This window comes from Astatotilapia calliptera, chromosome 5 (genome assembly GCF_900246225.1).
Source record: "Astatotilapia calliptera chromosome 5, fAstCal1.2, whole genome shotgun sequence".
NCBI lineage: Eukaryota > Metazoa > Chordata > Actinopteri > Cichliformes > Cichlidae > Astatotilapia > Astatotilapia calliptera.
The window spans coordinates 18,618,745-18,645,488 of NC_039306.1; the positions used below are offsets into that span (position 1 = coordinate 18,618,745).

Here is a 26,744-nt window from a genome sequence, read left to right on the forward strand (position 1 = left end):
GAGACCCCTGCCATATAGTATAGCTGCCAATGGACAGATTCAAGGTTTCGATGGTTACAACCTTGTGCAGTAAAGAGGATGTTGTATTACAAGATACAATAAGCCAGCTGATCGAGTTGTTTCACTAACTCATCTACACAAGACATTTTGTATCGCAGCCATGGGAGCTGACTTGAACTGACAACTTCAATCTCCATGTTTCAACTTTATTGTCAAAATAATTTAGAGTTAAATCTCGTAATTATGACTTTATTCTCAAAATCAGTTGCACATTGATGATTTTTGATGGCTACAGTCTCATTGTTTTATATTTCAACTTTCCCTCATATATTGTCTTAAAAGTCTGATGGATGATTATAAAGAAATTAAAGTTTTCCCCACATGCAGCTGAAACAGTCATGCCTTGAAAACATGCTTTCTTCTCACATTCATCCAGGCTGCTAAATTCTTCTGCTCTGTGGTGCTTTGTAGTTTCTTTACCTTTTTGTCATCTCGCTTAGACGTCCTGTCTTTTTTTTTTTTAATTAAAGCAGACTTCAGCACTTCATCCTTTGTGATTGTAAATGCTTAAATAAAACAACTTGAAGAAACAGGTGTGACTCTCCTTTTCAACAATTTTAAGTACACATATATTTGTAAACTGTATACATACACAGCCTTCTGCTGCTTACATTCTTTCTATTTCATCTGTAGATATTTTGAACATCTTATATCTCTATTGTATTTCTTCTATTGTACCCATTGTAGTTCTTTATAGTTGTTTCTATTGCTTTTAAATAATCATTTATCCTATTTATGCATTTTAAGTGGATTTTTTCACAGCAAAGGAAGAATGTCATTGCACAGGGAAACAAATATCTTTACTCTGCATATGACAATAAAACTTTGATACACTAAATTATGTTTTTTTTCTTACGTGGCCCTCATTTAAAAGGTCCCCCCCCCCCTCTTTTTTCCCTTGCCCCTCCTCTCCTTCGGCCAAAGCAGGCACACCTTTCCCTCCGTGGTCCTCCAGCGTTTCTTACCTTCTTGTCGCTGCTTTGAGCCTCGTTGTCTGGCTGTGAACTCTCACCCCAGCTGCTTGGGAAATGTCATACAGGCAGAGGCCCGTGCTGCAGTAGGGGGGCGTAATAGGAGGAAAAAATAACATTTTCACTGCTCTCACTGCATCTTTTTTTATTCGCGTCTCTGAGGTGCAAGTGCCACATCCCCGCTACCAACACCACCAGCAGCAGCAGCCGCCGATAACTAACCGCAGTCTCAATGCTCACCTCGCATTAGGACTGATATTTAAAAAAAAAAAGAAAGAAAAGAAAAAATCCGTGCCAGACATGTGAGTAGCAAACCATCGCTTGTCGCTCTCCACTTACCCGGTGATTGCTGTGCGCTCTCGCTATTGTATCCTCACACCAACGAGAACAGATGGTCATTGAACTGTGTCGTTGTGCTTTTGGTGTCACTGTGCTGTTTTCGTGGCTGCACGATCGCGTTTGCGGGGCAGGCGGCAGCCTCGCTGGCGGCTTGTTTTGGGCTCTGCGTCGGCTTGGCTAATTGAGCAACGAGGCTGTGATTTTTCGGCTGTAAATAGCTCAGTGGGAGGGAGACCCATTCATTCAGTGACCGTGTGATAAGTGTGTGTGATGTAGCTATTAGCTCTTTAGCCCGCTTGCACTCATCCCCCCCCTTCCAAGGTAGCCGTGGATTTGGTGTGGAGACAAAACCAGCCTGGTGTTTCCAGTCAGATGCGGAGGCCCAGGTTAGAGCGCACATAATGCGGCGGTGTTGATGTGAAATGTGTTTTTGGCCCCTCTGAGGAGCACAAACTGAGCTGGAACTACAAAGCTGATGCAGATGCGTGCACGGGGACGCAGGGGATCATGCAGGAGGTCTCGTTATTCGCTTGTGATCTGGGATGTACTTCAGTGCAAGGAACTCCCTGTACTTTCTTTTGACTGACTGTAGTATTCTTAAGTGTTCTGCGGGGTTTGTTTGGATTATTGCAACGATTCATTGGTGTACTTACTTCCTTTAAACGCCCCCCTTTTTTCTTTAAATCCCAAACTTCCACATTGGCATTACCGGAGCTGTCTTATTTCCTCAATTCCTCTATTTCCCGCATTTGATTGGATGCTTTGGTTCTAGAAAGCTGGCATGATGAGTAGAAATATAACTGCAAGATACTGTGTTGCATTCTTAGGCTATAATTTGACTAATTAGGGTATTTACTCCATTATATATCTAGAAACACTACTGACATCCAGCCATTACACCGTCATCTCTAAACAGTCATGTTATTATTATTATTATTTTTAAATAACCTTAAGAATAAATAGTCTTATTACAGTTTTTGGTCCTCAAAGATTATAAAATAGCTACATGAAGTTCTGAATTTATTGCTTTTTGTAATTAAATTTGTCAGCATGTAATTGAAAGGTGATGGGAAACGTGCGGAGGAGGAGATGACATGCAACAGGTTCAGAGTTTTAAAACTCTGGGATGTTCACAATGACCAAACTCATGCTTTCCATATGGTTGAAGACAAGGTTCCTGCAATGATTTCCAACTCTTCTACTCCTCCGTCCCTCATGGTTTCAGGGGGAAGAACATTAATCCTCTTTGGAAGATGTCAATCCAGCAGACTAACTGGCTTGTGATGCCAATGCCCAGCAGAAGATCCTGGGACTGAGACGCGGATCCCTTTACACTGATGGCCTGGACTGAGTAAGTCATTCAGTGTTTGTTTATTTATTTTTATATGAGCGCTGTGTGTGATAGTGTTTGCTTCATCCGTGACAGGTTTCAGCTGGCCTGCTGAAGCTATGGGGAGCTGTTGGAGCTGTCTATACAGAGACCCCATCCGAGACAACCATCTCACCAAATTTAAGGTCAGGAATCCCCCAAAATCTTGTATATGTTTTTTTTTTTTGTTTTTTTTTCCTCCTTACATAACAACTGTCCATTTGTGTCCATTTAAACTGTAGTAAACTGACGTGCCTTCCCCTTCACTTCACGTCATGCTGTTTCCGCCTCTGCTAGGTCACAAATGTAGACGATGAGGGCAACGAGCTGGGCTCTGGGATCATGGAGCTCACCCAAACTGAGCTCATTCTTCACACACGTAAGAGGGACGCCATCCGGTGGCCATATCTCTGCCTGCGTCGCTACGGCTATGACTCCAACCTGTTTTCTTTTGAGAGCGGCCGCCGCTGTCAGACCGGGCAGGGTGAGTAACATTTTCTCTGATTTTCTGCTTTGGTTACACGCCTGTAGAGTCGCTGTGGGAGTTGTTGTTGTTGTTTTGTACGTCTTTTTGTACTAACCTAGGTTGTCCTTGTAGTATCTTTAGGTGTGGGCCACTTTGGGTAATTTGAAAGGATTCAAATGTAAGTCATGCAATCTGCTCCAATTCATTGAACACTCATCAAAGGATGACTTGGTGTGTGTGTGTGTGTGTGTGTGTGTGTGTGTGTGTGGGGGGGGTTTGTGAAATTAAATACAACTCTTATTTTAAAGGCAGTCAGAGGTGAGCTTGCGTGCTTACATTTGTGGAGAGCAGATTACTGTGTTCAAGAATTAGTTTGAAGAAAATCTGGAGCTTCAGGTGAAAAACAAAGCAGGGAGTTTTGACTTTTTCTCCTCAGCTCTGGACAAGAGCTGTGATGATCTGCGACACAGGAACTCAAATGGGACATAAACTGTTAACCGACGGCTATCCGTCGATGTCCACCCGACAGGAAAAAAATGTCAGTCTTTTGAAGCAAGTGATAGATGAAGTGACCGAAATTAATCCAGAAGTGAAACTGGTATTTTTGCATTGCACCACAAATCATGTGGTGTCATGTAAGTCGGTGCTAAATATTAACTGTAGTTGATGTAACTAAAATAATTAACTTGGTCGGACTTTGGCTTCACTGCTGGTCGAGCACTTCAAGTCCCTGCTGGATTTTTTTTATTCTCCTCTCAAAGAGGAGAAGTTTACCCACATGATGAAACATGCTCAGAAGATGTTGGCTCTCTTTGGATCTACCTTCATATGTGAACAAACATTCTCAGTGAGGAAGTTAAACAAATCCATATACAGAACCTCTCTGTGGCCATTTCCACCTGAGGCACTGAACCTGACTTTAATGCAGTTGTTCAAGTCCCAAAACAAACCAGACTTCTCTCTCAGTGATCGAGAAAAAAGGAACCGACCACCTCTGTAATATGGCCGATGTCTCTTTCAAGTAAGAAGAGACCTTTGTACGTCCTAAACGTGTTGTCATTGTGCTCTGGGTTTTTTTTTGTTTTTTTTTTAAAAATAGGAATCTTTGCATTCAAGTGTTCTCGGGCAGAAGAGATCTTTAATCTGCTCCAGGAGCTGATGCAGTGCAACAGCATCAACGTGGTGGAAGAGTCGATGATGATGAGTCGGAGCGGTCACACACCAGAGATGGACATGTCTCGCACACCACAGACACCCAACAGTGAGTCACACAACACCAAACGCGCACACAAACAAAAGGATGCACTTTGAGACTAATTGCAGATGTTAGATGCAGTAATCCGTCGCTAAATTTAGCAGAACTTCTACAAAAAAGGCTTTGCAACTTTATTTTGGAGTGTTTTTCTTAAGCTGATGAACTATTTTCCCACACACTTTCTCAGAGTGATGAGTCTATCACCATCTTTACTTCTGAATGACTCAGCCTCTTTAGGAAACTCTTTTTATACCAAGTCATGCTACCGAGCTGTTGCCAGTTAACCTATTAAACGGTTTCTTTGAGTCTTTGGTTGCCACTGTTTAAACAGTTCCTGGCATCAAAATGAGATGAAACGGCTGCCTGATAAGTTAAATGCCTAATCAGTGTGTGAGAAATGGAGGTTTCCATGTCACATTCTTCTAAATGACATATTAGACCTTTTCATTCTTGAAATGCTTAATCTTGAACTCATAATTGAAGAAAAGTTGTCAGTTTCTGGAGGAAAAACAAATGAGCCTCTTTTCCCCATTAGGAGTTTTATGAGACGCCTTTCAGGTTATGAAGTTTGCCCCAGTTTTGTCATATTTGTTTACAGTCTCTGCTACTTTAGTGAGAGGCAGGTAGCCTGTCCAGGGCCTAATAGCAAAGTGGAACGCTTACTGAGGAGCCTTTAGGTTAAAGAGCCCAAGATTTCCATTCAAAATCAGTGAACACCAAAACAGAGCCAGAAGAGAGTCAGTGTTGAGCAGTCATGTTGCTCATTAACGGTTGCATGTGTTAAAGAAGACAACAGTTTGGCAACAGGTTCACTATTTGAAGGTAAAATAGTTTCTACTGCCCCCAAGTGGCGACAACATCAATTGCTTCAGGTTTAACCAACAAATGCGTAGTGACATCTCATCTCATTTCACACTTTGAAGCGTAACACAGCCAGAAAGACTTGCTTTCATTATTACATTTACATTACTGTATTAGGAAAAGACACTACCATGTCAGCTAACTGAACCTCTGTAAATGCACTTCAAACATTCCTTCAAGCACTTCAAATGGTCCTAAAATGGATATCACTGTTATCCTCTTTGGCTGGAGGATAAAACAAAAAAAACAAAACATGAAAAATCAAAACATTGTCATATTTTATTTTTGATTGTGAAAGTGCTGCTGGTCTTAAAAGGTTTGCTTTGGTGAAGTTCCTTCTTCTTTGGTGATTTGTTATTCTTGTTGATATAATCCCTTTTTAATGTTGTGGGTTTTTTTTGTTTTTTGTTTGTTTGTTTTTTTATGTATCCACTGATTTACTGCAAAAAGGATTTTAAATAACACTTTAACATTTAATACTTTACGTGACAGCCTCACTTGATTTATTTATTTATTTTTCTTTACCTGTACCAGCTCCAGCATTTCCTATCCAGGCTTTTCCCAATGGATACCCTGGTTATCCAATCAGAGGAGATTCCTCTCAACCATCGATTGCTGATGATCATGGACATAGCCTCATGGGTTTGGAAGACCAGGTGAGACCTCTGAGTGCGCTTTTAACTGGACTTTAGCTGTGCTGTTTCGCCAATGTAACAAAGTCTTTATTTTCTCTTACAGACCCACACCTATGTAAATACTGTGAGCATGGAGGGGGATCTTTCCATGCGTCATTGTGTGCACTCTCTACCTGAGGTACGGCCTAGCACTTTTCCTGAAACAACACGGGGAGCCATGCCTGTAGGGGGCCAAGGAAATCCGCAGTCCAACCTACGGTGCTGTCCCCTCGAGGAGCATAAAGATCCTCAGGTGTTCCTACAGACGTCCTCGCAGGAGGTCAAATTCATGCTGGGTCCCACTCCAGCGCAACGGCATCTGCTGGAGAGAGAGAGGGAGAGGCACGGGCACAATCCTCACAACCTTCAGCCAGTAGAGGGCGCAGCAAGCTCAGAGACGGAAGGAGACGAGCCCTCTATGCACCTGTGCAACTCTCACTCCTACCACCATTTCCATCATCACATGCACCGGCACCTGGGCCATGAGCACCAGGAGGGCTGCCAGAGTGGCGAGCTCACGTACGAGAATATCAACGGCCTGCGAAGTGGCCGTAAGCAGCGTCTGAGTCCCAGCAGCGTGTCGCAATCCGTAGGTTCAAGCAGCAGTAGCAGCACCGGGGACAGTCATTCTCACTCCCTCTTACACGGTCACGGGCCGACATCGCTACCCCCGCAGGGGTACTCCTGTGAGAGGGGCATGGGTGGAGCTCATCGTCGGACAGCTCTGCTTAACTACGAGAACTTACCCTCTCTGCCGCCGGTGTGGGAGTACAGCGCTCTCCAGCGGGATGATGAGCAGGAAGAGGAAGACGATGACCAGGATGATGAGGAATATGAAGAAGAAGAGGAAGATTTTGATGAGTACGAATTCTCAGAAGGCCCCGGGACACCCAATGGTTACCATCAAGACGGCCGGGGCATACACAGAGACGCCCTGCAGAACTATGTCAACACAGAGCAGGTTCAGCCTCCCCGGCTTCGACACGCCTGCCCCCCGCATCCACGGCCGTGTCACCCAGACAGAGGGGGGCGAATATTTAGCTTTGATTTCCGCAGACGATCGAGGTCAGGGGTTGGAGGTTGTGAGCACAGCCACATGCCTCCTTCGCGGCAGCTGAATTACATCCAGGTGGACCTGGAAGGAGAGCCTCCCTGCCAAGCCCTCAGCAGCGGGGGTGCCCAGACCCAGCCACAGCACCAGCGCCTACCACCCAAAAAATGTGGTCCGCAGGCACCCCGGCGCAGCGAATGCTACGCAGTCATTGACCTAAAGAAGACCGCTGCCATGTCCAACCTGCAGAAAGCTCTGCCCAGGGATGATGGGACTTCCAGAAAGACTCGCCACAACAGCACAGACCTGCCTCTGTAAATGGTGTTCGAACTGAGAAGGAGCAATGAAGACAGATGAAGGCTTATCCTCATCTTAGCACACTGGACCCTTCACTGTCATCCATCCATTCAACTGTCGGGCTGATCAGTACAGTACAGGTACCTAATTAGAAACTTACTGAAACCTAACTGTGCATATACAAGCAAAAGAGAAATCTCTGAGGAGAATTTGCCATTTTATTTTGTGTTGTCAGATATTTGGTGTAAAGCTCTCTGGAGAAATCTGCATTTTTTTTGTTGCAGATAATTGCTGGATATTTGAATATTATTATATCTAACCATAAAGTCACATATGTGTATGTAAAATATATGTATATTTGACTTTTGGCTTAGTTTGGCCGAGAGTTTAGCAGAGAGTTATACGTAGAAGCAGTCGTTGCCATAATGTTTTAGTGCAAATCTTTTAAAACCATCCACACTCATAAATGTTGTTGCTCCTATCATATAGTTTGCCAAACACTTTGAGTGTCAGAGTTATGAACCTCATCTCCGAAATTATGTTGTTAGCATGAAGGATGGTAATGGTTCCTCCCAGATACTGGTCAATGTTCATACCTCATCAAAAGCACTTAAATCTAATGTTGTGGCTAGTAGAAGAGACCATTATTTGTTACTGTATGCCTATAGAGCATTTTGCACACAATCCTATGGAATTGTATTTCATCTTTTTTTTTTTTTCCTTTTTTAAGGAGTTATTTAGTTCAGTCCTAGCTTAAAAAAAATGATGGCTTAAACAAATCGAAGAGAATGTGATATTTGAAGAAATATACTAAACTAAATGATGGTGAAAGTAGCACACATGCATTAAATGAGCTTTAGCTCCCTCCTGTCAACATGCAGCAATTGAAAAAGTAGCATATCAACTTTGATCACACCTCCTGCTTATCATCTCAAACCTGCAGGAGGTTCACGCTTGTCACGTTGCACTTTTGACCCTGGGCCGCTGAAACGCTCTTTGTCACCACTCCCGCGCCACTGGAGCCACAGGTTGTGTCCTTTTACCAAAAACAGGGGTTCAAATATTTCCCGGAGATAATAATGTAGATAGTTTATTTAAATGTTCTTGAAAGAGATGCTGATAACCTCAAATCGTGGCATTAAGCTATAACCTCACACAAAATGTTGTCAGTTATCAGGTACGGATGTTCTGTTTGAAAAGGGTTGTCGCAAAATCATCCACTGAAGATTTTTGTGAGAGAAATTGTCAACCAATTAACAGATATTTATTTATTTATTTATTTATTTATTTATTTCACTTTAATTTATTCTCTCTCTCTCTTTTTTTGTTTTGTTTTGTTTTCCACGTGACGACCAGCGTTTTGTAGTCCAGTTGGTAATATGGAGACCAAAGTTTCACCTCAGATTACCACTGGACACTGATGTATTACTGTTATAACTGTGCTTAATTATATTTTAAACAAAAGAAAGACTGTATTTATATTTTAAGTGCCAAAACTTAATTCCAAACTGTACGATGAATAAAATCAAATGTGCCATTTGGGTTGGTAGAAATCTATAGGACAGAAAGGCATAAGAGGAGAACAGTCAGAAGACAAAAAGGAAAAAAGAAAATCCTGCTTTTTAAGGATAACACAAGCTAAAATAATAAAATCTGCACATTCCACCTCATCCACATCGACAGCCATTTCGAAGGGGCATATAAGAATGGTAATCTTGTGGTCTGATAATCACTGTTAGGGTGGTTTTTATGCTGCTACTTGTACATACTGACAGTAGCCCATGTAAGCTACATGAAAAAAAATGTGATGTCAGATCCTTATCATATCGTTGATAGAAGTAGCATTGTTGTGTTCTCCTGAGATTTTTTGTTTTGTTTTGTTTTCTCAGAGCTGTAGAAATGTCACGTACCATTTAATTGAATGTTTTATTTGACCAATATTTCATGTAATCGAGATTGTTTTCTGATTAACTAACTGTCTGGTATGGGGAGAGTTAATGGAAGCACACAGATCTCTTTCTTTGTTCTGCTTTTTTTTTTTTTAAATGAGCGTTCACATCAGGGTGATGTTTTCAGCCTATAAAGGAAGGCCAGATGTTCTATGTTTACACATGTGCGGGCCTTCAGATGCAGATGTATTGTGGCATTAAGCTGAAGTTGGTCTTTTTTTTTTTTTTTTTTTTTTTTCACGCATTTTTCTAAGCATTTCCATTAAATGAGACAAATGTATTTTTTAACATCTGTGCATGAATTGAAGTATTCAAGCTGAGTGGAAACAACCTTTTAAAATGTGTTAAGAATAAACAGAGCCCAACCAATTTATTGGTGTGCAGATGTTATCGGACGATATTAGCTGTTTGCTGATATATTAGTGTTAGGGTTTATAATTTTCAATAAATAAAAATTAAAAAGGTAGAGAAGAGACAAAAAAAAACACCCTTCAACCATGCTGTTGATGTTGCATGGTTTGTCCAACAGAGGGCACTCAACAGCAACAAAACAACCAGCTGATCCAAACAGAGTTGGCCAGAGTGTAAAGTCATAAATAAATAACAAGAAAAAAAAATTCTGGGTAATTCTTTTTGTTTAATGTGCCTGAAAGAGAGAAAACAAAATAAATGTTTATATTGCAGTATTGGATATTAGTATCTTAAAAATTTGTAAGGACTCTTATGTGCTTACGTGAAGCTGAAACCTAAAACCTAAATTCTTCTGTTCCCTGAAACTATATATTATCATATTTCAATTCCCACTTCAGATATTTTCCTCAAATAGAAAAACAAAACAGAAATTAAAAACTTGTGTGAACCATTATAGATGTAAAATTTTGAATTATTGCTCAAATATTGTTGTACTACTGTTACTTTCAAGATAAAGTAGTAAATGTTCAGATTTTCTAAAATTTGATAATATGTAACCAGCAAGTTTTTTTTTTTTTATAAAAATATTTTTGCCCTAATTACTTATTTAAAATCTTCAGATAATTAGTTAAAAGATGGCTACCAATATAAAAAAAATCTGCTACTAATGTTTTATTTTAAGTGATCAAAAGGATTTTACAACAACAAATGTTATCTATCATTTTTTTAACAATCCATTTAAAACTACAAACATTAAACCTGAAACTGTGAAACTCTCAAATGATTGACAAAGCAGTTAATCAGCTTTCATTGTAGTAAAATAAGTGTAACTTAGCTTCCTAACTTTACATAAAAGTTGCTTGTTGTTTTTGATTTTGTTCTTTGACAAAAAAACACGTTAACTCTCCTATTTATAAAGGGGAAAAAAAAAAAAGACCAACTTGTAGCTGCCGTTTTTGCTAGATTTGTGAGGACATTGTTGTGATACATCAGAGGGATGTTTACATTTTTTGCAATAATATGTAATTCATTGTTTTGCCAATCCAAATTGGACCAATATTTGAAGATTATTGAAATGTATAGTCTAAAGAAGTGTGGTCTTAATGTATTTAATCATGTTTGTCTATGAATCTTATTATTTGAGATACAATGTTCATTTGTCAGCCTCAGTAGAGTGAATTTAACTTTAAAAAGAAAAATGTTTTCTTGACTGTCAGTTAGCTCAACATGAACAGTGCCATATATTATGTTACCATTGCCAATACTTCAGAGTTTATTGCATTACATTTTTCAAAGCTGTGGTGATGTATCATAAACGACTCCGTAAGTCAATCATTCATTTTCTCAGAATAATGTTACGTGTGGTTTTATAGGTGTTATAAAATTCTGCACCATTACCGTGATTGCCACTGTTTATTGATTAATAATCAATGACGTTTAAGTAATTGTTTTTCAAATCATTCAGCTTCAAAATACTCGCTGCTGAGGTCAAACGAACTCGGGGGCCATAAGATAACGGCACCCACCTCATTACTCACTGTGATTGGCCTGGTGCCGATGCTATCTCAAGCATTTACTTTTCATAAACTTTAGTATTTATGCCTAAGGCATGATTCACACAGGTGTCTATGAGGTTGTCAGTGTGGTGTGGTTGTTTCTGCTTGTGCAATCTGCAGGGCAAGTGGCAACGAGTCCTCCCATTAGGTTCCCCAAAACAGCATTTATTTGAAGGGGTTGTTTTAAAATAAAAGTCAAAATAAAAATAATATATATTCTTTGTGTTTACTGTGAAAGCGTAATTGCATACCTTATCCATTAAAAAATAAAAAAATAAAATCTTGTTGTGCCTTGCATTTTCAAGCTGAAGAAATATCTTTACTGCCATTGATTGTAGCATCCTGATGGAGAAAAGAAAGTCAGCACCTCTTGAAGGTTTGGAGACAGAAAGCAAAATAGCCTTTTAGTCTTTTGTGTTGTACTTTGTAGTCAATCCTGATGGTCAATCACTGTATTTTTTTTCCCCCTCTTTATTTTTCTTAAATGAAGTTTGTTAAAAGAGAAGTTTGGCATTTTCGGAAAAATGAATATTTGCTTTCTTACTAAGAGTTAGATTGATGCCACAGACACTTATGTGATGTGAAAGATGTAGACCACAGACACTTATGTGATGTGAAAGATGTAGACATAGGTTTGTGAAGCCCTGGTTTGAAGCCTCAATTTTAGCATGTCATCTGCTGCCATGATGGGTTTTTTTATTTGGCACATTTTGAACAGAGGGTGACATGCTAATTTATCAGCTAACGCTGGCAATCTTGGGTAACTTGGAGAGCACATTGGTGTTAAGTAACATAACACTAAAATACTAAAAGAAAATTTAAAAAAAATAGAATTTCATTTTGTTTTTGTTTTTTTTAAATACTATTTTACTGTTTAATTATTTGAAAAAGCATAGGGGAGGCTAGTAGACAGCTAATGCTAGCAGCCACTTGTGTTGGTAGGCTAACTACCTTTTAAAATGCTGTTATAAAAATATTCATAACTCACCACTTTAGAGTTGTTATGAAGTGATAAATTGATTCATTTTTATTTTATTTTAGTTTACACGGTTTAAAAATGCTTATTTATCCTGAATGACTTGCCAGTTCAGCAGCATATGTGTTAAAATGATAAGGTTTATCATGCTCCCACCTAGCTTAGCTCAACTTGACTTAGAGACTGAAAAGCATCCTATCTTTATTTGCAGGCGCTCTGCTTGTCAAAGTCCTGCTCAGCTGATTTTGTGTTTTTAAAGCCAAATGAATATAAAAATGGACGTTCAGGAGCAAAGAGGAGTACTGTCAGTGAAGTTAAGCTATCTAGAATGACTACTGTACATAAGAAGCATACTGTGGTAGTATTATGAATCGTTTCTGTCTGACAAAATGTTTAAGTTTGAAACACGTGGATAAAATGTCTATTTTTAGGGCAGGGATAGCTCAGTAGGTAAAGTGGTCGCCCCATGATCGGAAGGTCGGCGGTTCGAATCCACTTAACGGCTACCTTGAGGTACCCCTGAGCAAGGTACCGTCCCTACACACTGCTCCCCGGGCGCCTGCCTAGTGGGCTGCCCACTGCTTCACTGAGTGAATGGGTCAAATGCAGAGAAAAACAAGTAATTTTCCCATGGGGATCAATAAAGTATCCATTATTATTATTATTAATCTTTTCTGAAGGTGTCATTATAGTTGAAGAAAAGAGACATACGCTTGATTAATTTCTGAGACTTCTCGGAGAAATCCAGTTTGCCAGCTCAAGTTTGGGTATTAAAATGTGAATTCACATTATTAACAGCATTGTTAAATTTTTTTATTTTATTTTAATTTGATTATTTTATTTGTTAAGCACTGTAGTTAAAATAGAAATTGCCGAGGCTCAGAGGTGTTGCTTGGCAGATTCCACTACCTTTGGACTTAAACAGGGCAGCTGCTTCAAGTAGCTGACAATCTTCACGCTGAACTAGCAGTCTGCAAGTGGCAGCTTTATATTTACTGTAAAGACATGAGATTGGTGGTGTTCTCATCCAACTCTTGAAGGCAGATAAAGCATTTTTCCTAAAAATGTGGGACCATTCTTTTAAGTTGTTGAAATTGAATCTGAATATTTCAGAGTTTTTATTTGAGCCAACTTGAGACGCACAGTGATTTGTAAAAGTCTGAGCAGTGAAAAAGCCAAACTCAGTATGACTGGAAAGGTGTGAATCATGACTAGTGTGTTGTGCAGCATGCATCGTCGATTATAAGTAAAGATTATTGTCTTTGTCATCTAACCATCAGGTGACTGATTTCCCATCAGCTGCAGCTTCTGTAGGTATAGCTGAATGAGGAAATAAAACATCATTTTTGTTGTTTGTTTGTTTTTTAATTTTTTTAATTTTTTTTTTTTTTGGGGGGGGGGGTTGTATATGAATCATGTGTTGGGTTTAAAGAATACAGTGGGAACAGAAAGGCCAGCAGTTATACATCACATCGTCTTCATCAGTGCTTTCCATGAATATTCATAAAAATGGCATATTGTAACACCTCAACTTCTCGTTCATGCTACAAGATCTTTGTCAAAAATATAGAAAAGCATCAGAAAACTGTAATATCATTATTGTTATTATTATTATTATTGTGTATTTTTATTTTTATTTTAAATCTGGTTTGTTTTCGTCCGGGTGTAATTGCCACCGGGGGTGATGTACATGTACGGGTCTGAGCTGTACATTTTTTTTGTGACTGATTTGTGTATTTACATACAGTTTGGGCTAACTTTGTGACTATTATATGAATTTATGAATTGAATGAGTGCCAAATATGCTTGAGCATGACAAAATCTGGGACCTGCAAGGAGCTGCAGGCACTCTGACTCATCAGAGTGATGCCTGAGTGACTCACTGCTGTTGTAGACTCTCCTTGAGTTTTGAATGCACAGCTGAAGGTTTAATCATGCTTAATATTTTTTATGAAAATGAGGGGGGGGGACTTCTTTATGTTTTGGTCTCAGTTTGAAAAACTTTCTTCAGATATTTGTTGTACGTTTCTGTGTCCAATCATGGCTTATTAATGAGTATGCAGTGATGGTCTTATCATGCTGCCATTAGAGGTGATTATAAAAAGCTTCATTTGTTGAGATGTCAAAAAAGTCATTTTGGGTCATTTTCATTCTTAAATCATTCCACACAGAGACGCGTTGTATGTTATCTAAACTCCTCTTCATCCCAAAAATAAGGTGAGCCTGACATCTGGTGAATTTTACCCTGAATTTTATCAAATATAGAGTGTGGATTTGTCCAAAATGTAAAAGTAAATGTAATTCTAATAATAAAATGAAGCTATGGAAAAAAACAAACAAACAAAAAAAACTCCGCTGTGCACTAAATGGCGTCTGTTTTTTCTTCATGTCGACATATCAGTAGCAAAGCTTTTTCCCCTCCAGGATCATGTGCCTCGTTGTTCTTACATTATGGCATTTACTGAATTTTTTTTTTTTTTTTACAATCAGAGTTTAAGAATTAAAGAAAAGTGGGGAAGATGTGATTAACGTCATAAGAAACCTGATAACTTTAAGAAGAGAAAAGCTTTGTTCCACAAGCATGTGAAACTGTCCTTATGAAATGCCTGTAATACAATACCCAAAGCGCTGCATTGAAGATCATTCATCCTCAGGCACGGAAGCTAAGAGGTGAGCTGACAGGAATGCCTTTAGTCAACGGAGATGAGTGATGTTAAATGTATGAAGGCCATCTCAAGCAGAACGAGTAGCTCAATGTCCTGCACAAGAGGATTTATTTACTCTTCAAATTGTGGATTAACCAACAATGAAATAGTGATTTTTATTCCAGATTTATTTTTGCAGCTCAATATTAACATCTTTTAAGCACTTCTCTCTCTGTGCTGGTAATTATATGTACAGAGAACGTGGTTCATGTGAGCATTCGATTTACACCAAAATGTAAATATATTCTTTAAAGCCTTGTGTTCATATAATTGTCTGGTTATTCTATCAGAAAGTAACAAAGCACCACTTTACTGGGAGGCTCGGTGGCTTTAGCTAAAGTGATTAATAAGAGAACATCAGTAGATGTACAATGGCCTTTCACTGTGTCTTGAAACTCATGCTGCTGTTTGTTGCTTGGGTGTCTGATTTCTATGTGAGCATAGAACCTGAAATACCAGAAATGTAATTGGCTGTCTGTGATTTCACTAGAAACACTTGAGCTCATCATTGAACAACAGCCAGAGGGATTGTTTCACATGCATTCAAACCTGCAAGCAGCAACTGTGCATTTAAAGATCGAAGACACAAAGTTTGGTGGATTTATACAGGAGTTACTGCATACCAGCCATACACACACTCATTTTTAGCAGCAGGGGAATTTCACACCTCACAGTGTGCACCTGTCTTCCATTGTATGAAAATAGCAGTCACAATCCCCCACTCAAATCCTAAATGCAGTGCTCTGGTGACTATTTATTATTTGTCATAGTAAATGAGCCCTGCACTAGTTGGATTAAAACAACACTTTTTGCCCCCCTGGTGGTCCTCCTTGGGTCCTCGTACTCTGGGCCCTCTGGATGTCTGGGACCTGGATCTCCTCCATACCTGCTTCATGTCCTAGGGGACGGGGCTATGGCTCCCCACACTCACTAGCAGATCATTACATGGAGAAACCTTTTGAATACAAGTGTGCTGATCCACACAGGTGTTCACAGACACAAACTACAGCTTTCTTGGCTGCTGCCTCAAAGCACATTGTGCCCTGTCGATCTTGCGTGCTGCACAGTAACATGTAATATTTAGTATCTACTTTTATCTCTCCTGTTAGCTAGTTTATTGTGATGGTGTTGTATTTATTATGTTGCTCTTTTTTTGTTTGTTTTTCTTTTTTTTCTTCCCCTCTTTCTCACCATCTCTTCCCCCCTCTATTTTTTTCTCTTCCTCTTTCTTTCATTCTTTCTCCCTGTCCTATCCCCCAGTCATGTCTGTCCTGTCTGTAACAACCGAAAATCAAATCAAATAAATACATAATTATAATAAAGGTCAATCAAATGGACCAATATGGCAAGGCCATGATAATCCAGTTGGTAAAGTAAATCCGCTTGGCATCTTTCTTGGCCTTCAGACAACAATTCTGATGGCTAAACTGTCCTGTTTGGACAGGCAAAAAACAAACAAACCAAAAACACTTTCAGCCTTCATCTTCACGTGCATCTCAGCATGCAACTAGTTAGCCCACTGTTGCAGTAGATTCATAGGTATCCATCACTCCTGTGGTAGCTTTTGCTATGACTTGCTCCTTCTGTTCCTGTCAGTTGTGCCAGAAAAAAATGGAACAAATTAACTGACTGTTGAATGACACAGAAAGATAAGCAAAATGTGCTTAAACTGAACTTAATTTTATAGACTGTCTTTAAGCATGTCATCAACTACAGCAATGTAAAGGGCAAATTGTAAATGATCTGTTGACAGACTAACTATAAGTAGCTGAAAACTGCACCAATTACAGCACTGTTACTGGTATATCAGTTGCAAGAAACTTATGGTTATGTAGACCATAAATGGACATTGCATTCTCAGTAAAAGCAATAATGTGAACATAAACCTGTATCCAGTATATTAAAAATGTGACACATTTGTGCTGTAAATACAGCTGCATTCCTCATTTAACATTTATAATCCCCAACTTCCCCATATCTGGAGTAAATGATTTACTATGAAGAAAGTTAAACATATATAAGAAGTGTAGATGACTCTTTTGATGTAAAATAACTAACCTGTGTTTATGAGATAAGAGCTGCTTCCTTCTTGTTTAAAGCCTTAGGGCTTAAAAAGGGTTACCATTTCCTATAGAAATAATACAGTCATCAAAAACATTTCCTTCAGTCCTTTCATTCAGTTGCTTGAAGAACCACTGTTAGCAGCAATAACTTGAAGTAATTTCTGTATGACTTCATCAGTCTTTCATATTATTGGGGAGGAATTTTGGCTAGTTGTTTTTAGAGCATAGCTGCAGTTCATTGAGACTGGAGGCCATGCATTTATTCACAGCTCACGTAAAGGCCTACTGATATCTGGACTACAGCAGCACATCCCTCCACCACCGTGCTTGACTGCTGGTTTGTCTGTGCTAATATGTTTGGTTTTCACTTAACACGGTGCTGTGCATTATGGCTATAATTGTTATGTCTTTTTCTAATGTGATGGACTGTACTAAGTTGTAGTTCTTGTTTCAGCTACTTCTGTGATGTTTGCATGGTCTGACCCCTTAGTAAAATTTGCTTGGAACATCTGTCCCAGGGAAGACTGGCAGCTCTCTCACATGTTTCCCTGTTGTTTTCACTGTAGAATGATGGACTTCACATTTTTGGAAATGGCCTTATACGTCTAACCAGATTGGTGGGCAGCAGCAATTGTTTCTCTAAGATTATTGTTGATGTCTTTCCTCCTTGGGATTGTGTTAACACACACCTGAATCCTCCAGGCCAACAAACTGCCAGAGCTTCTGCTTTTATAAAGGCGCTCACTCTTGATGATGATCAGTTAATCAACTGGATTTGATTAGCAGCACCTGGCTGCTTATTACACTTGTAATTCCTATGGAAGCATTAAGGATGCACTTAGTTTTTCACAGGACTACATAGTCTTGTGAAAACTTTCTTGTTCACATAACTGTGTAAAGTCTAGTGACACCCTTTTCATTGCGTGTATGCATTTTGAGGTTAATGAAGAGTGATGCTGCACACATTATCCTTGTTCGCCTTTACACCTGTACCTGAGGAGTCATGTTAAAGTTAAGTAGTCGGTCTTTTTCATGTGTGTAATTTGCTCTTTCGCTCTCTGTCAGCGTGAATGATTAAGGCTGATCTGCTCACAATTTCTTTTTGGCTTAAAGAAAAATAAAGCCAAGGATGTTTTCTCTTTTCTGCGTTTGATGTGTTGTTGTGAACCGAGATAAGAAACGACGTGGAATCATTACCAAACCTCTGCTGTACAATTAAATAACTAAATAAAATTAGGAACACTCAAAAGTAACTAACTAAAAGCATGGACAACTTCAAAAGTGAGAACTAAGTGGAATGACCTTAGTGCTGCGTTCGATACTGTTGACCATAATATCCTATTAGAGCGATTAGAACTTGCTGCAGGTATTACAGGTACTGCGCTGCAGTGGTTTGTATCATATCTATCTAATAGACTCCAATTTGTACATGTAAATGGAGAGTCCTCTTCACACACTAAGGTCAATTATGGAGTTCCACAGGGTTCAGTGCTAGGACCAATTCTGTTTACATTATACATGCTTCCCTTAGGCAGCATCATTAGAAGACATAGCATACATTTTCACTGCTATGCAGATGACACACAGCTCTATCTATCCATAAAACCAGATAACACACACCAATTAGTTAAACTGCAGGAATGTCTTAAAGACATAAAGACCTGGATGGACGCTAACTTTCTGATTCTTAATTCAGATAAAACTGAGGTTATTGTACTCGGCCCTGAAAAGCTTAGAAATATGGTATCTAACCAGATTCTTACTCTGGATGGCATTACCTTGGCCTCCAGTAACGCTGTGAGGAACCTTGGAGTCATTTTTGACCAGGATATGTTCTTCAACGCACATATTAAACAAATATGTAAGACTGCTTTCTTCCATTTGCGCAACATCTCTAAAATTAGAAATATCCTGTCTCAGAGTGACGCTGAAAAACTAGTTCATGCATTCATTACTTCCAGGCTGGACTACTGTAATTCATTATTATCAGGATGTCCAAAAAACTCACTGAAAAGTCTTCAGCTAATCCAAAATTCTGCAGCTGACAGGGACTAGAAAGAGAGAGCAGATTTCTCCTGTTTTGGCTTCCCTTCATTGGCTCCCTGTTAAGTCCAGAATTGAATTCAAAATCCTGCTCCTCACATACAAGGTCTTAAATAATCAGGCCCCATCTTATCTTAATGGCCTTATACTACCATATCACCCCATTCACTCTCGCACTGCAGGCCTGCTGGCCTACTTGTTGTTCCTAGAGTATTTAAAAGTAGAATGGAAGGGAGAGTCTTCAGTTTTCAGGCCCCTCTTCTGTGGAACCAGCTTCCAGTTTGGATTCGGGAGACAGACACTATCTCTACTCTTAAGATTAGGCTTAAAACTTTTCCTTTCTGCTAAAGCATATAGTTAGGGCTGGACCAGGTGACCCTGAATCCTCCCTTAGTTATGCTGCAATAGGCATAGGCTGCCGGGGGATTCCCATGATGCATTGAGTTTTTCCTTTCCAGTCACCTTTCTCACTCACTATGTGTTAACAGACCTCTCTGCATTGAATCATATCCGTTATTAACCTCTGTCTCTCTTCCACAGCATGTCTTTCATCCTGTCTTCCTTCTCTCACCCCAACCGGTCGCAGCGGATGGCTGCCCCTCCCTGAGCCTGGTTTCTGCCGGAGGTTTCTTCCTGTTAAAAGGGAGTTTTTCCTTCCCACTGTCGCCAAAGTGCTTGCTCATAGGGGGTCATATGATTGTTGGGTTTTTCTCTGTACCTATTATTGTGCGATCTACTGTACAATATAAAGCGCCTTGAGGCGACTTTTGTTGTGATTTGGCGCTATAGAAATAAAATTGAATTGAATTGAATTGAATTGAATTGAATTGAATTGAATTGAATTGAATTGAATTGAATTGAATGTATGGATGCATTACATGTGAACCTGTATTTGTGGCTGTAGATTTCCATGGCAGTAAGTTGAGCTGATCATCTAGTGGCAGATGCTTACTAGTAACATAACCTGTGTGTACTGTTGCTAGCTAGGTTTGTGCTGCTAGTTGACAGGTCAGAGTTCCTAGAAACACTTTTTCTGCCCTTCGCTTCATGCACTCTAATATGTTTTCATTTTAAAACAGGTAACATGCATTCAGCTCTGTCTGTACTCTGCCATTCTGGGAACTCTCTTTAAGGTGGGACTCAGACATTCACATTTTCTTTCCAAATGAGAGTTTTGCAAATTAGGCATAATATGAGCTAGTGCCAGTCTAACCTTCAATTTAGCCACTGGTCAATCCAACAGTCCACATCGATTTGTTATCATATTGGGTAACCAGAGGGTAACACAAGCTTACAGTTTATCTCGCGATGGCCTCCATATATTTTCCGACAGTGGAACGATTCTGACTGAAAGGCTGTAAGACAAAAATGTGAGACCAAGGGTGTAGATTTGGTTTTGGCATTGGTGGGGACGGATGATTCAACCTTTGAACCCTGCCCTGTTTCTTTTTTTTCCTTTTGTCTTTGTTTCTTGATAAAAAAAAAAAAAGGGAGAAATATACTTGCCCTCATATGCAGTTCTACATGCTTTTAAACCATTTAAAATCACAATTCATAGTTTTACATTTGAATTATATAATGTTAAATTATTATTAAACAAATGACTGACTAAGTATTTTAGGCTTTAGTTTACTTCAGCCATATTCCATATAAATCAGGTATCATACAAACATAAAAATAGCTTCAAATACATTCATGACAATAAAAGAATATGACTTTAACCCTCTACAGCATAGCGTTGCCCTGAGGCAACAAACCACATTTTCATGCCTTACATGGCCCTTCAAAAAAAAAAAAACTTTTTTTTTCAAATAATGCTACCAGACACATCTCTTTCCAATAAAATGATGAGCTGAAGGTGGTGTGACTTTCATTTTGGTGGGGGAGGACCCCTTTCTGCAAGCTGCACTACATGAGGGACATCTCCATTAGGAGGCAAGAAAAATATCACTACTTTACATGTTTATAGTGAAATAAATGTATATTAAAAAATACTTGTATGTGCATGAATATGTTAAGAAGCATATTTGATTGTTTGTTCTACTTTTGTAAATTTATTTAGACAGTAAAACTGTTAATTTTCATTCGTTGCCTCAAGGCAACACTGCGCAGTTAGCCCAAAAATTTTCAGGCATTACCGGGAGTGCAGAATTATTAGGCAAGTTGTATTTTTGAGGAATAATTTTATTATTGAACAACAACCATGTTCTCAATGAACCCAAAAAACTCATTAATATCAAAGCTGAATGTTTTTGGAAGTAGTTTTTAGTTAGTTTTTAGTTTTAGCTATTTTAGGGGGATATCTGTGTGTGCAGGTGACTATTACTGTGCATAATTATTAGGCAACTTAACAAAAAACAAATATATACCCATTTCAATTATTTATTTTTACCAGTGAAACCAATATAACATCTCCACATTCACAAATATACATTTCTGACATTCAAAAACAAAACAAAATCAAATCAGCGACCAATATAGCCACCTTTCTTTGCAAGGACACTCAAAAGCCTGCCATCCATGGATTCTGTCAGTGTTTTGATCTGTTCACCATCAACATTGCGTGCAGCAGCAACCACAGCCTCCCAGACACTGTTCAGAGAGGTGTACTGTTTTCCCTCCTTGTAAATCTCACATTTGATGATGGACCACAGGTTCTCAATGGGGTTCAGATCAGGTGAACAAGGTGGCCATGTCATTAGTTTTTCTTCTTTTATACCCTTTCTTGCCAGCCACGCTGTGGAGTACTTGGACGCGTGTGATGGAGCATTGTCCTGCATGAAAAGCATGTTTTTCTTGAAGGATGCAGACTTCTTCCTGTACCACTGCTTGAAGAAGGTGTCTTCCAGAAACTGGCAGTAGGACTGGAAGTTGAGCTTGACTCCATCCTCAACCCGAAAAGGCCCCACAAGCTCATCTTTGATGATACCAGCCCAAACCAGTACTCCACCTCCACCTTGCTGGCGTCTGAGTCGGACTGGAGCTCTCTGCCCTTTACCAATCCAGCCACGGGCCCATCCATCTGGCACATCAAGACTCACTCTCATTTCATCAGTCCATAAAACCTTAGAAAAACCAGTCTTGAGATATTTCTTGGCCCAGTCTTGACGTTTCAGCTTGTGTGTCTTTTTCAGTGGTGGTCGTCTTTCAGCCTTTCTTACCTTGGCCATGTCTCTGAGTATTGCACACCTTGTGCTTTTGGGCACTCCAGTGAGGTTGCAGCTCTGAAATATGGCCAAACTGGTGGCAAGTGGCATCTTGGCAGCTGCACGCTTGACTTTTCTCAGTTCATGGGCAGTTATTTGGCGCCTTGGTTTTTCCACACGCTTCTTGCGATGCTGTTGACTATTTTGAATGAAACGCTTGATTGTTCGATGATCACGCTTCAGAAGCTTTGCAATTATGAGACTGCTGCATCCCTCTGCAAGATATCTCACTATTTTTGACTTTTCTGAGCCTGTCAAGTCCTTCTTTTGACCCATTTTGCCAAAGGAAAGGAAGTTGCCTAATAATTATGCACACCTGATATAGGGTGTTGATGTCATTAGACCACACCCCTTCTCATTACAGAGATGCACATCGCCTAATATGCTTAATTGGTAGTAGGCTTTCGAGCCTATACAGCTTGGAGTAAGACAACATGCATGAAGAGGATGATGTGGACAAAATACTCATTTGCCTAATAATTCTGCACTCCCTGTATAATGCATTTGCATATGAGTGTAGAGATGTGTTTGTGTGCATTTATATGATCATAGTCAATGTTTTATACTTTACAATCTACTCATAATTACAGGACATGGATGTAAATACCTTTTATGGAAGGAAACCAAGGGAATGTGCACTTTCTGTCCTCAGAAATGAGGACAGTGAGCTTTCAGGGAGTGACATTGAAGTAGAGGAGTGGATCCCTGAATGAGGTTTGGGGGGATACTTAGGAGCTCAGGGGTCAGTTGGTAAAGTAACTGTGTCTGTGTGTGTGTTAGTGCCCACATAGCAAGCAGGTCTGGCCAGGATCTGGTATCAAGTCGGCACTGCTGGCCGACTTCTGGCATGATAAGACGTATGTCATCAGGCCTGGCATAGATGGCACTGTCTATGTGATGGCATGCCATATCTGGCTTGATTGTGGCTTGGTTTATGTGGCCCAGGCCTACAGAAAAGAGGTCTGGCATCAAGCTGGCACTTCTGACTGACTGGTGTTTTGGCAGTGTATGCCAACCAGATGTGTGCCAGGTCTGGCAATGACGCCACTGTTTATGCGATGGCATAGTAGTAGTAGTATTTATTTATTGTCATTGTCAAGAACAATGAAATTGCGTTTGGGGCTTCCATACAACCCAAAAAAAGAAGAAAATAATAAATACCCCTTAAAACCCAAGTGTACATATTTAACCCAGTGTGACTCCAATGCAATAAGACAATCCTTAGCAATAATGTTCGTAGAAATTCAGACAAAGACCTGAGAAACATGACAAAATACAACAATGCAACCCATTCAATATTATTGTACTGTGAGATATGATATCAGATATGATAGTTATCTATTTAAGAAAGAGGGGGGGGGGGGGGGGCAGGGGGGGGAAGAGAATAAAGATATGATGCACCAATGCAGACCAGTTCATTGCTATTAAGAAGTTGGATATGGTTATTGTCCGTGAGAGGGGGGCAGAGAGTTCAGGAGCCTCACAGCCTGTGGATACAGGCTGTTGGCCAGTCTGGATGTTCTGGCCAGTATAGACCTGTACCTTCTCCCTGAGGGCAGCAGATGGAAAAGGTGGCGCGCAGGGTGATGTTGGTCCCGCAGGATACTGTGCACCCTCCTCAGACAGCGAGTGGGGAAGATATTACTGATCTCTGGCAGACTTGTTCCAATAATTCTGCCAGCTTCTTTCACCACCCGCTGGAGTGCTTGCTGATCGGCCTTGGTGCAGCTGGGGAACCACACTAGAAATCCATACGTCAGAACGCTGCTGATGGCACAGTTGTAGAAGTTCAACATCAGAGATCTGGGAATGTGTGCGCTCCGCATTCTCCTCAGGTAGTAGAGGTGCTGTTGGGCCTTCCGTGCAACTGAGGTGATATGGTTGCCCCAGGACAGGTCCTCGGTCACAGTTACCCCCAAGAATTTAAAACTGCTCACCCTCTCCACCGCCTCACTGCCAATGAAGAGAGGCAGATGGTTGTTATGACCCCTCTTCCGGAAATCTACAATGATCTCCTTGGTCTTTTTGGTGTTTAAGACCAAGTTATTGTCGTGGCACCATGACTCTAGTTGTTGCACCTCTGTCCTATAGTTTGTCTCATCATTGTTGGATATAAGTCCGAGCATGCTGAGCATGTCCGAGATATGGCATGCTATATCTCAGGTGGCAGAGCAGGTTACAAACTGATAGGAAGGTTAGTGGTTCGATCCTGGCTCCTCCAGTCTGCATGTCAAGAGTGTGAATGTGTATGAATGTAGTTAGGAAGCACTCTGTTAAGCAAAAGTGGGTGAATGTGGCATGTTGTATAGAGCAGTTTGAGCAATCTGGGAGAGTAGAAAAGCGCTATATAAAAATCAGTCCATTCACTGTCTGAACAGAGTTTCGGCATGTTACTTTTGCACTGTATTGCATGTTCTGCCACATGTTGTTATTGCATGGCTTGATTAAGGTACACATTAGGCTGACATCTGGGGCCAGAGCTGAAACCGTTCTGGGCCAGCACAGGGCCAGCAGTGTGTCTACAACTGGCCCGTGACTGCGCATCACCTACAGATGGCCCACATACTGCAATGAATGACGGCCCTTTGGTGGCCCAGATCAGGTTTGCCAGAGGTAATCCACACATGGGCCAGCACAGGACCACCAGTGTGTCTGAAACTGGCCTTGTGCTGGCCCATGTGTAGGCCACCTCTGGCAAACTAGGTCTGGGCCACCAAAGGGCCGTCATTCTTTGCGTGCACAATGTGTGTGTGTGTGTGTGTGTGTGTGTGTGTGTGTGTGTGTGTGTGTGTGTGTGTGCATGCGCGTGCATGGGGTTAGGGTCAAATGTTGGATGTATTTTGGTGTTTTATTGTTCTTTTTTTTTTTTGGTGTTTTATTGTTCTGTGAAATGTTTGCATTGTTTATTTGTTGTTTATTTATTTGTTCATCCTTGTTGTACTAATACAACTTATTATAGCATAACTTGGCATTTTACTACCCTTGTCGCACAGTGTTGCCTTGAAGCAACAAACCAATATCTGTTTGGGGGGGGCAGGGTGTCAAATTTTATGATTGATATATTATTAGGGACCCTAAAGCTCCCCCAAAATAGGGAGAAATATTTTTTTCCCAAAAAATTAACAACATTAGTTCAGTTATAGTACACCAACATCTCTAACATATTAGCACTAAGGGAACACTGAATTACCTGGTGGTTTTTGTCCATAAAACTACTCATCTAAGATTACCACAAAATATCTCTCAGCAAAATTATGCAACATTTTAGTCACTATTGCCCCGATCAAATCAGTGAGCTGGGATTTTTAATTCTAAACATGAACTACTGTTACAGCAACAGACATGGACTACATGTCCATGGGGCGATCATGGCTCAAGAGTTGGGAGTTTGCTTTGTAATCGGAAGGTTGCCGGTTCGAACCCCGGCTTGGACAGTCTCGGTCGTGTGTCCTTGGGCAAGACACTTCACCCGTTGCCTACTGGTGGTGGTCAGAGGGCCCGGTGGCGCCAGTGTCCGGCAGCCTCGCCTCTGTCAGTGCGCCCCAGGGTGGCTGTGGCTACAACCCAGTGTGTGAATGTGTGTGTGAATGGGTGGATGACTGGATATGTCAAGCGCTTTGGGGTCCTTAGGGACTAGAAAAGCGCTATATAAATAAAGGCCATTTACCATTTACCAGGCCATGTCCCACACAACAACTCAACGTCCTCTATGTGAAGGAGCCAAACACATGCCTTCTCCTCTCGTTAACTGAGATAAACTGCTGGCATATTTGTTTTACATCTATACTGTCCAATGTCTCCTGGTGGACATGGCATACAGCAGCATTGTTTAATCTCATTTGAGTCATTGTTGACCTTACCCATCTTTTTAGTCTTCTGAGAGCACTGAAGCTTCTTTCAGCCTCAGTACATGCGTTTTATCCTCAGATTACAATTATTATTCTATGCTTGATGTGCCTCACCTTTGGCCCTGGCTCTTCCCCTCTGACTGCACTAGGACATATTGCTACCTGATAAAATAACACATTGATTTGTGCCATATAAAAAGTGAGACATGTCAATTCAGATTCTTTGTCAAATATACACTAATGAATCAATTTACATCAGCAGCCTAACAGTTGTCATGATAATAAATACTAGTTAATCTATAGCACCAAATCATCAGTCAGTCACCTGTGACCTCGCCTCTTCACCTCTGTCTGAGCTACAACATGGCAGAGCTGCCTCTGTCAGCTGATGAATAACAGTGAGACATTCCACATACATGCAGTCACACATGTGCTTCAAATACAGTAATGAACCATCAAGTCATCATCCAATTTCACCTGTGATCTTGTATCACCATTACTCTCTATCACCTGACAAATAGGACATACATCAGTAATGTTTGTAGGGTGAGTGCATTTTTAAAACAATTTGTGCAAACTGCACTCCAAGGTGGAATATTTGCACAATCATGACTACCTCATGATATTTTGTCTCAAAAATTAAC

At 40.3% G+C, this 26,744-nt stretch overlaps 1 protein-coding gene across 2 annotated transcripts; it reads left to right on the forward strand.

The window, feature by feature from the left end:
- Nucleotides 1–970: 970 nt before the first annotated feature.
- On the forward strand, nt 971–9,500 carry frs3 (fibroblast growth factor receptor substrate 3). 2 transcript variants are annotated; one of them, XM_026167756.1, is made up of 7 exons: nt 971–1,333; nt 2,596–2,721; nt 2,797–2,885; nt 3,037–3,223; nt 4,305–4,466; nt 5,856–5,977; nt 6,060–9,500. In XM_026167756.1, exons 3-7 carry the CDS (start codon nt 2,820–2,822, stop codon nt 7,362–7,364), a joined length of 1,842 nt encoding a protein of 613 aa, XP_026023541.1. In that variant the 5' UTR covers nt 971–1,333; nt 2,596–2,721; nt 2,797–2,819; the 3' UTR covers nt 7,365–9,500. The 2 variants fall into 2 exon arrangements, with proteins under 2 accessions (XP_026023541.1, XP_026023542.1); XM_026167757.1 differs by lacking the exon at nt 971–1,333 and adding an exon at nt 1,348–1,756.
- The last annotated feature ends 17,244 nt before the right edge of the window (nt 9,501–26,744 follow it).